General features: G+C 35.5%; 1 protein-coding gene across 2 annotated transcripts in view; it reads left to right on the top strand.

Moving 5' to 3' along the window:
• AGMO (alkylglycerol monooxygenase) overlaps positions 1 to 12776 on the top strand; it is a 196893-nt gene extending 184117 nt beyond the window's left edge. For both annotated transcript variants that reach the window (XM_040548950.1, XM_040548951.1), the window contains one exon: positions 12321 to 12776. In XM_040548950.1, coding sequence (XP_040404884.1) covers positions 12321 to 12401 — 81 coding nt within the window. In that variant the 3' untranslated portion in view covers positions 12402 to 12776. The remainder of the gene's footprint in view (positions 1 to 12320) is intronic.
• Positions 12777 to 13138: the final 362 nt, after the last annotated feature.

The raw sequence follows: 13138 nt of genomic DNA, 5'->3' as shown, positions 1-13138 counted from the left end.
GACAGAATCATATTTAGGGCACAACATCCTTCTTAATATAGGATTCGACATTGGGGGGGAGGGGGGACACAACAAATCCTTAGATTAGGAAAATGATATATTTCTATAGAACTGAAGTCTGGATTGATATTTTTTCAACATTGTGCAATTGTTTATGATACAGTGACTTGAGACTTTTTTAAAACAACGTAATCATGAGATGGAAACAATTTCTCACACCATTTTTAGCTCTTCATGTGGTCAGCACCATGAGTTATGGAACTAAGATTGCTCAATAGCTGGAGCCATATAAGAAATACACTCAATTATCTGATTTTTAAAGATGACCATTGTGTTTACTCAAGCACATAATTGTTGAGAAAAAAAAAATACTATAGATTCAGAATTATTTATATAAAGCTTGTCACAGAAAAAAAATCATGAAGTGCCAAATCTATGTCTTTTTGATATGTCTTTATCCTCTCAACATTACTCTAGTTCACTCATGAAACTCTTAGTTTTTAGTAGGACAGGGACTGGAAAGTACTTCTTATTTGGAGGGAGATAGAAATACTGTCTCTGTTTTGCAGCTAAGAAGCTGTGAAGACTGAGTCTTGCCATAAGATGTCTAATCATGTCTGGATCATGTTTTCAAAGAATGCAAACTGAATATCCCAGCATCCCAGGCTTTCACTATAATAGCTTGATTCTTTGAGAGTCTTAGAAGCAGATGATTTTCACTATGCAGTCCCATATTTTTAGTGCAGAGACTATGCTGTGTATAAATTGGAGTGAGCAAACTCATGCTTCTGCCACCAGTCTTTGCAGCTAGTATTTGAAAAGCCAATGCAAGATGATTTCTAAATGTAATAATCCTATGATCCTCTGATATGGCAGGTTCAAACCTATCCAAAATCAGAAAGCAGATTTGCTTTTCATCCCCTTATTAAAGCAACAATGACATCTGAGAATTAAATCAGTGAAGTCTTGCACAAGGTTGGTTATTGCAAAAATGTTTACTAAGTAATGGTTGCTCTGTGCACTAAGCAGTCTCATCTTAACTGCTGTTGGCAAAGTAGATGGTCTTAGCAAATGTTAGTTTGAGATGAAGAGTTCCTTTGTATTCATTGTGAATAAACAGAAATACTGGTCTGGCAGGGAGTCTGCACTGAAAGAAGGATCAAGTACAGCTACACCATAGACATATGCCTATCTTGTCATTTATATACCTTTCACAGCTTCCTTACATAGCTGATTCCAATGCTATACCATCCTTCCAGGCAGTAGGGGTTTAGTTATTATGTATGAAAACCTTAGTTCAAAAAGATTTTGTTTGTTTGTTTTTATTACCTTGAGCAGTAGCTTCTTATCTTTTCTTTCTGTATTACTCTTGTATATTTCAGAAGATTTGGCTTCTCCTGAGTTTTATTTTATTTCAAAGATGCAGAGTAGAATTTCTTCAAGCTTTCCTACAGGTCAACTGTTCTAAATGTTTTATCATGTTTGTCTTCTACCTCAGGACTATGTCCAATTTATCTAGGTTTTCCTTAAAGACTTCATCAGCTTTGAGTAGGCTGGAACAATTACTGTGTGTAACATGAAGCACTCCTGTTAATATCTTCCACACTGATACTGGCATATTTTTGCATCAGCACTTTATGGTTGAAATGTTTTGTTTGTGAGCTGCTCCAAATCTCCATTATTATTTTTTTTCTGATTGTCTGATGACATTATTTGTCATTCATATTTGTGCATTTGGTTTCTTCTTCTTAATTATAGTACCTTTCATTTCTATTAAATTACACATTTGCTTCAGAAAGAAATAGAAAAAAAAACGGATATTTCCATAGCTTTTTAATGTTAGAAATGTTATATAAGGGCCTATTTTTTCACTTAAATCATTTCATTTTGTGATATAATAATTGATTCATTGATTCTTCCTTTCTTGGAGATCTTTTCTTCCAGTCAGTTCTGTACCTTCTATGTAGAAGTTTCATTTCTTGTATTCCCCTAGTTTTCGTAGTGGAAAGTCATATGGATTTTCCTGCACAATAATCAATTCAATTCATTTTATTATTATTATTAATAGACTAATTAAATAACACAACTGCAATGGCTTGACATAATGAGTAGGAAGATCCTCTCTGCATTACTGTAGTGAATGACTTGGGCCATTTGAATATAGTTGTGGTTAATAACACAACAGCAACTTTTACATTATCAAAAAAGATAGTGAGATTTGGGAATGGAAATTTTCCAGACAAAAATAGAAGCAACAAGCCAGAACACAGAAAGAGTATGTTGAGAGTATGGCAAGAAAGTGACACACAGTCAGAAAGAGATCTGGTTTTCCTTGTACGGTGATGGACAGAGGGCTGGACTGACCTCAGAACATTTCTCTTTTCCTTGGAACTTAAAAACTGTCACATTTTACTGTTTTTGGCCTCAATAGACGGTTGGCCAGCAGGATGGGTGTGTTCTGTCTATCTTTAACTTGAAAATGTATCTTCTGTGGAGAAATTTTTCCTTTAGGGTATCAATTAATATATTTCCTTTGCTCAAAAGACCTTTTTTTTTTTTTCTTTATTTTCTTTTTAAATGCTGAGAACAGCCTTCTATGCTCTCCATTGTTTCAGTGAAGGGATTAATTTCTCCTTACAGTGTATTGGCTTTCAGAAGAAGTCTTTGTCTCAAATGACTTTTTGCCTTGATCTCTCTCAGTCTTCCTTGAATACTTTTTTTTTTTTTTTCCCCACTGTACTGGAAATCCCTTCTGCTTGTCACTCATTTTTTTTATCCCTCTCTGCACATTCTTACTCCTTTCTTTCATATTTGCCATTAGTCACAGTAGCCAGCTCTTCCCCATCACTTCTTTTCAACATCTGCAGCAAAGTTTTCCCGTCAGTGATCTAATGTCTGTGGGCAGAGATTTCTTTCTTTTTTTTTTTTTTTTTTTCATTTTTCACACAGCGGATGTATTCCCACTTCAGAGCTTGTACCTAGTCAACTTTCTCTCAAGAACATATTTAGTATACTAAGAGATCTCCCACTCTCCCACTTTGCAGACACCTTTGTCAGATCTCTAAGGTTTGATAGAGTGCTCTTGGTCTTGTTCACCACCACACTCAAGGCACTTATGCACAATATCTACACTCTGAAATGACACCATCTGTATAGAAACATAGAATATTTTATGCCTGCTAATGATGGAGAGATTAGACACAATCTTCTTCCTGCAAGGTCAAGGAGTATTAAACTGACATAAAAATGAAGGGCTTGCACGGATTTAGTTATCCTTGTAGGTACTTATTAGGTGAATATTACACAGCTAGGTAATAGGTGATCCAAATTTTGAAATGTTATGATTATCAATTTTTCTTCTATGTCCAAACTACAATCATTTTGTGTTGTAGCTGTAATTTTCCCATATTTTCAAGTGAGGATGCAGGCATAAAGGACAGGTCCATCCTGCATAGGCTCTTTCAAATTAATTTGCCCCATGTTTTAAGTAAAGAAAAAAAAATCCACTGAAGGATTAAGCAGTATTAACTTTTAACTTTATTAACTTTATTAACTTTAAGCAATATTAACTTTTCTTAAACCTATGACTGTATAAAAACAATACCCTTACTCTTATCATGTACAGCAATATACATGTCCAGTCTTTCTTATATGGAGTATTGAATTTAAAAGCATTCATTTTTTTAAGCCTAAAGAGAACAATTTAAAATTGATTAAATATAAGATATCTGCAGGAAACTGCTGATTAAAGGAGAATGAGATTCATGTTTCTTCAGTGAGGGAGGAAAAACTGTTCCTTACGTATAATTTAGATAACATTTTATAAAAGGAAATAGTTCTTTGCAGATATCTCTTTTACACTCCAACTTGTGTTTGAGCTATAAATGATGCAATGGGGTGTATGTAATTATGCCACAGCAGCTGACAGGCATAAAAGTAAATGCGATATTTCATCTCAATGGGTGTACTTCCTGTTTAAATCTTTAAAAAAAAAATAAACTCAACAACTTTTGCCAAACTGAGACGGGACTATCTCAAATATTTTGCTTCTGCAATGAACAGCTATTAATAAATTTTTCAATCTCATTTGACCTATTGGCCGTCAAAACATTAAACCAGTATATTTACAGATTGAGTTATTTCTAACATTTGTCTTCTTAATTTTATGAAAGCTTAATTTCTTCATTTAAAATACAGTAATTAACAAAATTATTTCTATACCTGTTGTTTCTCAAATTTGAGGGAAAAAAAGCTGAAAAAACAGACATAGAAAAAGGTGAAAGTCTGAATTAAGTTCTAAAACTGTTGATCTGTGAACTTGTTTTTTTGGTACTGTATTGTTAAAAATATAAAAAACATTATTTCACTAATTTTCCTTCTAGCGGTGCTCCCTTCAACCTAGTCTAGTGTGATAAATCTAGGTAGTATTAGAACACCAGAGACTGAGCCATTCTGCTGATGCTCATCACTCTTGTTCATCAGGAACAAGATATGGAGCTGGATGCTGACATGGCAGCAGCCAAGAGGGGTTCAGAGTATGTACTGGAGTTCCCTCAGTGATGGCACAGTGTCTGGACTCTCTAGCAAAAGTTTAGTTATTGGTAGAAGTTTCTAGGTTGAGCAGGGCCGTTAGTTGTCATGTTTTTGAAACTGAAGCTCACAGATTCGTATATCAGCACACAATTTTTAATTTAAAAACCTTGAAAACAAGAAATCTAACCACTACAAGTAAAATCAGAAAGCAAAAGCAAAGAATTACAAAATTCAGTTTTCAGACATATGTTTTTAGGTGATATGTTTTTCATGTGATTTTGATAGTTTTGGTTTTAGGAATATTATGAAGCCACTAGGTGTTCTGACATGCATCTGGACATAAAGATAGGATTAATAAGTAGATAGAGCTGAGAATTAACTTATGATAAAGACTAGCAAATACAGTGAAAGCAAGTTGTGGTTTGCCAGAATTAATCATTTGAAAAGTTAAATATGAAATAACAACATGATGGTACAATTCAATGGTTAGTGGCAAAGTTGGGAACCATGGGAATAACACTGTGAACTAAGATTATCCTTTATTTTTTTTTTTTTTTTCCTAGAAACTAAAGCAATATAAAAGAATGCAAAACAGAAATTATAAAATAATACTATGACCTGGAATGTGTAATGATATAATATGTTTGCATCTTTTATGAGATTTTTAAGCTCAAAGGATGATCAAAAATTTATAATTACTATGGAAATTTTCTTAGAATTCATTTTAAAAAGCAATGAAACACACTTGGTGCAGAAGTTGTTTTAAAAAGTTTGTTGAACATCTAGAAAGATTTATTTTGTTTAACAGAGTTCTTTAGAGAACAACTCAGAAAGTCTAAATGTTTTAGAATGATGTAGGAATTTATGGGTGAAATTAGGTAACTTATTGTGGGAAGTATTCTCAGATATTTCAGTAAAACATTTTGGCAACTTTTGTACTGAAGAGCATGCAGAGAGTTTATGTATATGTTAATGAGTATAATGTTGATACCATCTCTAGCTTGCATTAGCTCTATGTAAGGTGAGGGTTTAATGATTATTAACACGCTTTGAAGTTCCTATTCACGACTGACAGCAGAGCTTCCTGGTTTTGGGGTTTTGTTTTGGTTTTGGTTTTGTCTCTTCAGGAATGAGATAAAACCTTCTTAATCCTAGTGCATAGACTGTGGATTATTCTTTGACCCAAGGAAGGAATATAATAGGTAGCAATTCAATAGGATACACATACAAATGTTTTGAGAGGCAGTGTGGTGGTGGGATTCAAGATATCGTGCTGGATGCACATAAACTGCCTCAGGTCTAAATAGAACTGCAATAGCTCTGCCTGTGTGAAAATCCCCGTGTGTTTAGCTGAGGGATACAATTTACCAGCTCAGGTGCAGTGCCAGGAGAGTCTGTCAACCTGGTGCTGTGCTGAGAGACACTTAGCAGTTAGAATGTCCTTGCTAACTCAAGCATCTCTGCAGTGTATTTCATTTCATAGTGAGGATGTGCTCAGCTGTGAAAGCAACTGAAGAATATCCTTTCTTCATATCTTTCTTTGTCTTTCCTGAGTATATAACATAATCCTTTTCAGGTATGGGAGATTTGCGCCCTACGTTTTCGGGCATTATCTAGCTTTAGAGTCTCAAACCATATTTTAATAAAAGAAGTATGATTAAAACATTTAACGGAATAGATATGAGATGTATATATTGCTTCCCTACTATTTTCTCATCATCTGCTAATAATGAAGTATAAAACTAAAGAGGTATATCATACTAGCAAGAAACCAGTCCATGAGTCCACTGCCAATATGCTTTTGTGGGGGTTGGAGATACTTGGCTTAATCATGTGTGTGCTAGCAATCTATTGATACACACCCTGTTCTATGTCTGGGACATGTTGAATCTGAGACGTGTGCTGCACCAACAATCTAAATGTGTATGATGAACCCTTGTGGAGAATTTCCTGACATCCTGCTACTTTTGCAGGAATCTCGAATGAGTGCCGTGAGGCTACTGTAGATGCCTTCTATCCACAGTTCCCTCACAAAAAAAAAAAAAAAAAAAAAAAAAAAAAAAAAAAAAGGCAGCCCAGCTCTTAGTTTTTTCCCTTTCCAAATATTGTTATTACAACTTTTTTTGTAAGTGCCGTCTTCTTGATCTGTGCACTCTACAAGACGAGTGATTTCTGGATCTGCTGCTAATACCATAGCATTTCTCTACTAGCATCAGATTGCTCATTTCAAAACATGGCACTGAGAATGAAGATGTATGCACCCAAATCCAAACATCTAGAAATAGTGAACTGCTTCCCCCACTTCTGAGACACATATTTTCCATCTCCTTTGTGTATTTCAGCACAGAAACAGTGTCAGATAGCCTAAAAATAATTTTTAATTTTCATTAAAATTATTTCTAGTGCCTTTGAAGAAGCCATGATTGTATTTGTAGATAAATAATATAAAAAGAACCTTAGTCTTGTTTAATTTTCAGTATCAGTTAAACAGTTGGCAGCATCAGCTTGAGAGGGCTCATCATTTATCACATTTGCCAGTACCAGGTCCGTTTTTTGATGCTATCAGTCAACCTAATGATGTGGATGTGCTGATTTTCCTGACCCCTTTCCAGAGCTAGGAATAGTTTACCAAATACAGAGGTGTTCAGATAATTCAATTTCATTAACATGTCTGTTCACATGTCATGTATCCCCAATACAGTCAACTTGTTGGGCAGGTGCAGACAGGTGCAAACTGTCTCTGCAGTGAAATTTGAAGTGAACATGTCTGGGCGGAATCAGAGAAATGTCAGAGACACATTGAATGATTTAGGTTGGAAGGGATCTCTGAGGTCTTGTGGTTAAAGCCTCAGCCCCTCCCTAATGCAAGGCTATCTTTGGACACTTGTCTCTATTTCTTGACTAATATCTGAAGTCTTCTATCCAGATGAAATCTGCAAGATAAAAAACAAACAAACAAACAAACAAAAAACACTGTCAAGGCAACTCATCTGCAAAAGCCATTACCAAAGAGAAAATGGCAGAAAATAGCATTAGTGATTATCAGCAAAGCTAGTCACATGGAAGTGAGTGCCTGAATTTAGATAATTATTTTAAAGTAGTTTACAGCTTAATAAACTTACATCATTCCAGTGGGGATTTCCTGTGAACAGCAGACTCAGTCCTGCAGTCAGTCCATTAACTAAGGTAGCTTTATTCTTGTGAATAGTATTATTTCTATTTCTGTCTGGAAACAGAACAACTGTATGAAAGGAGGTGATGTAAATATTTTAAAGAGGACTGCCCTCTTCCAGCGGCCTAAAGGACAGTCTATCATTAATTTGTAGTTATTTGAAGAGGTAAAGGCAATAAGTGCTTGCATTAAGGTGGTAAAAAGTTTGCATTATGAGCTTAACTTTCCTGGATATACGCTTGTGAGAAATTCTGCATTCAAGCTTAACTGTTCCATATACTATTGCTGTTATGGAATAATATTTGTGGGGGAACTTTTCTCATTGTAAAAATAGAAGACTGTATACTATTTAATTCTATCTTTTTAGTTTCAAAACTGACTAAATTGGGAAACTGATATATAAATACTGTTTTCAAGAGGCAAATACTAGTGGATTTGGACAGTATGGGAAAGAAAGAGAATTTCTGTGACAATAATTTAGATAACTCTAAAGGGAAAACAAACAAAGACTGCAGTTAGGATGCCAGAATGTTGAACTGGGAAATTCAAAATACCTGCATATAGGGTTCAGGATCTATGGTTTGCCTAGTGCATTTAAAAAAAAAAAAAAGTCACAAATAGTTCAGGTTGTCTGGTGGAATGCTCTTCTGCTGCTTCCTGCTGCCCACACTCCTGTCTGCTCAAAATTCTGGCATGTGTTAGCTTGACTTCCCATTACTGACGTCATGTGATTGCACCATTTATTCAAGTGGTTCAAACCTTGCAACTCTAAATTATGTAGCAGCAATCAGAAGAAACTGAACTCCAACCTCCACAGCAAGTTTCTGCTTGGTAGCTCCGTACAGCTGGCTCTGCTCACTATAGGTCAGCATTATAGCAGTAGAGCTGGCCAGAACTGCTGTCATGTGAGGGAGGATGGGGCCCCTTAATTTTTTTCCCTGATGTTCCGCTCCTCCACCCCCCTCTACCTTACAGAATTATAGTTTCATGAACACATTACTTTCCATCGAGTACTGGCAGTCCTGACATTGATAGGCAGTGAATCAATACTTTTATAGAATCATGAAGCCAAACTAGTTCTGCAGATCCAGTGTGCAGTATGTGGTTTTTCATTCTGGATATAACAACTGCAGTTTGAAATATGCCCCCACAGGCACTGATTGCATACTTTAAGAAATTCACAATGAGAAATTTAATTAAAGAAGAAGTTGCCTCACTCTATCTTTAAAACAAAAATTCACCCAATATGTTGTTTTATTATTATTATTATTTTGTTTCATTTTCAGTATTTAATAGCAATAACCATCTTTAGCTGAGGATATTTCCTTGGGCTTAATGGCCCATGGCTGTGCTTTTTCAGGTGATCATCATCTCCCAGCAGTCATTAATCCCCTACAAATGCCCTGTGCCTCAGTCATTAAATGTGCTTAAATGCGCTTCTTCTGAAAAATGGAATACTTCTAAATTTAATGCATCTTCCAGGGATAGGAGTGATCTTTCTGAGGTGAGGAATGAAAGGACTTCAGTAGTGGTTCAGAGAAGTACTAATTATGACAAATAGATAAGATCTGCTTCTAGAGATAGCACAACAAAGAATTTTTCTACAGTCAGAATATGCTATATATGTCGTTTTATCTAGATGACAATTCACACAGATCCTAGTTACATAACAGACAAATCAGAAATACAGATAGTTATTTGTAATTGCTTTTCTCTACAGGGGCACCACAGTATAGAAATAAAGCATCTCACAAAACATGGAGAGTATGTGCCTGAAGCACTACTTAAAAGTTTCTCCATTCCATACATGAAAAATTGAACCACGCAGTGTTTTACTCAAATTTTACAAGGTGCTTGCAATAATATATAGAAAAATAAATGTTAAATCTTTCATACCTGAAGGTCTGAAACTCTTATAAACAAGTCTTTTGGTGAGAGTTTTGTGAGCCTTTCTTAAAAATGAGACCACAAATGAGCACTGACAAGTGTCATCAGAAGTTTTAAAGACAGCATTTACTGCTTGGCCTACCCTTGGTCAAGTAGAATTAAAACCTTCAATTAGAGTAGTTAAGGTGAATTTGTCTTGATCAAGTTTGAATGGGAATTTAATTTTATTTGATGGAATTGTGTTTAGTTGTTATTTTGTGTTACTTCCATCTCATGCTACTAAGTATGTACTGTACAGATTATGTGAAGGCTGTACCTGTCCCAAATAGGTTCTGAGGAGGATCAGATCTCATCCCATCACATTGCCTTCAATGAATGCAGAATTAGTACCTTTTAGATATTATGGTCATCTATTATTTATTTTGGACATTCAGATCTCATGTACTTTGATGAGTGCGGATGAGCACAGTAGTAGATTTTTGGGCCATGCATTTTTGAATGTTGACTGTTAAATGATAATGTTAAAATTGGAGCTGTCCTAGTCAATACCTTTTGATTGCAGATAAACGTGAAAAAAAGGATTATTATAACTCGATCCCCAAATTCCTTTGATTTTAAATTTTCTCTGTCCCTTCAAAGAAACGAACAAACAAACAAACAAAAAAATCACCTTGAAAAAATATCTTCCAGGACAAATGGAATCATAGAATTATAGAATGGCTTAGGTTGGAAGGGACCTCAAAGATCACCTAGTTCCAACCCCCCTGCCACCCAGTAGATCAGGTTGCCCAGGGCCTCATCCAACCTGGTCTTGAACACCTTCAGGGATAGGGGCATCCACACCTTCTCTGAGGTACCTGTTCCAGTGCCTCTGAGTGAAGAAGTTCCTCCTAACATCTAATCTAAATCTCCCCTCTTTCAGTTTAAAACAATTCTCCTTTGTCCTACCATTATCTGCTCATGAAAAATGTTGCTTTCCATCTTTTTTTATAAGCCCCTTTTAAGTATTGAAAAACTGCAATGAGATCTCCCCAGAGCCTTCTCCAGGCTGAACATCTCCAGCTCTCTCAGCCATTCTTCATAGACGAGGTGCTCTGATCATTTTAATGGCCCTTCTCTGGACCCACCTTAATGGGTCCTTCTTGTGCTGGTGGCCCCAGACCTAGATGCAGTACTCCAAGTGGGGCCGCACAAAGGCATAGTGGAGGGGAGCAATGTTTTGTTTAATTCACATTTACTTCAGTAAAACACAGTTGTCATACTTTTGCAGTTTTCTGAGTGAGAACTTTATTCCAAATGTGAAATTAAGAAGTTTCATTGAAAAACATTAAAATGAAACATTTCACATACATACATGCACACAAATGGTTATCCTGTTATTTATTTTTTTTTTAGATTTTTTTTTTTTTTAGACAAAACTGTTACCTGAATTAGATTCAGCCCTGCAAATATTTGTACTTATCCCAAAGTAATTTGGGACAAAGAAATTAATAATGATGATAATAATAATAAATAATAAATCTGTTATTAAAATTCATTGACTAACAAAAAGATGCATGGAGCCAAGGACAAGAAAAACAGTATTAGGTCTTTAAGTTATTTCAAATCTACTTTGTATCTTGACATAAATAGTAGGTTGGGTAATAAATGCCTGTCTACAGTACTGCAGCTAGAACACTTCATTTGCCATATATTATTGTTGTGGTTTAACCTAGCAGCTAAGCACCATGCAACAGTTTGCTCACTCTCCCCAGGTGGGATGAGGGAGAGAATCGGAAAAGTAAAAGTGCAAGAACTTATGGGTTGAGATAAAGACAGTTTATTAGGTAAAACAAAAGCCATGCATGCAAACCAAGGAATTCATTCACTGCTTCCCATTGGCAGGCAGGTGTTCAGCCACTACCAGGAAAGCAGGGCTCATCATGCGTAATGGTTTCTTGGGAAGACAAATGCTATTGCTGAATGTTCCCACCTCCTTCCTCCTTCACCACAGCTTTTATTGCTGAGCATGATGCTATATGGTGTGGGATGTTCCTCTGATCAGCCTGTGTCATCTGTCCTGGTTGTGTCCTCTCCCAGCAACTTGTGCACTCCCACCCTCCTCACTGGCAAGGCAGCACAAGGAAAGTCCTTGTTTCTATGTAAGCACTGCTCTGCAACAACTAAAAGCATTGCTGTATTATCACAACTGTTTTCATCAAAAATCCAAAACACAGCATTGTGTGAGCCACTGTGAAGAAAATTAACTCTATTCCAGCCAAAACCATAACAATATTTAAGACTACTTTGGATATTTGTACACTACCATGCAACTTGCAGTGTTAGCAATCTTCAGGCATGACTTGAAAAAACAAACGAACAAACAAACAAACAAAAAATTTTTGCACCTACTTCTTTCTACCACAGTTGGTGTTATTCCCCTGTCTTATCATAAGTGACTCTGAGTACTCCGAATCCAGACCCAATTACAAAATAGGAAAGGTTATGCAGACTTTGCAAGTTATCTTATTTTAGTACCATTCAGAAAGAACAAATTAAAACAAGAATGTACACAATAGAAAGGACTATAAAAAGAAAGCATATATTCCTGAAGTGAATTTATAAGTATGCCTAGAAAACTTGTGTAATTTTTCCTCTTGAGACTTCTGTGTTTTCACCCATTTATGTTTACAGATAAATATTTTTAAAGTGTTATGCAATGTTTCTCATTTTGAATTCTGTATTATAGGTCTTGTTTTCCCTCTGCACTGCATTCTGGGGAACCCAAGTTATGAAACGGATCACTTCTTCCAAAGATAAACATCCCTGAAAGAACAGAACTAACATCACTTTAATTATGGATACAGCACTTTGGAATAACCTTCTAAGTTCCTTGGAATTAATCAGCTATGACTCTTACTGAATTGCAGTCATTTCACATATGATAAGAGAGATTTGTGATTTTATATGAAGGTTTGAAAGATTCATTGGAAAGTGCATTTATTTCTGGGTTTTAAAAATATTTAATTTACCCCCCAATTTAAATAAAATTTTCTTTCACAGCATATTTTTTCATTCAAGGGATCAAAAAGTCTTAGAAACCATGTGAAACTAATGACATTTTACAGTAATTTTATTAGTATTAAATCATATATGAAAAGTATTTTTCACAATAGGAATAATTAAAATCATGTTTTTAGCAACCTGATATAAAATGACTGACTGTCTCTCTGTTGAGCCTAAACATAAAAATATGTGAATGTCAGTTTTTCCATAATGATTGGAGTAGACTAGAATCTCAGTGTCATGCCCAATTCAGTGTTCATAACATACGGCTACATGAGGATAGTCGGGGCAAGAAAATGAATAAAACCAGCATGATAAAATAACTCAGAGTAGTATGAATTGAAACATCTTCAGAAAAATTGGCTGATATATGCATTGTATAATGCAGACTTTCAGTTTAGACCGAATTATTTAAGGACTACACCTGCAGTTGCCAACTTTAGACACTGATTGAGCCAGCACTTGCACATGAGTATCCCATTGACAAATGTTACTCATGTG

This window comes from Cygnus olor, chromosome 2 (genome assembly GCF_009769625.2).
Source record: "Cygnus olor isolate bCygOlo1 chromosome 2, bCygOlo1.pri.v2, whole genome shotgun sequence".
NCBI classification, from domain to species: Eukaryota; Metazoa; Chordata; class Aves; order Anseriformes; family Anatidae; genus Cygnus; species Cygnus olor.
This window is presented reverse-complemented; position numbering and strand designations above follow the sequence as displayed.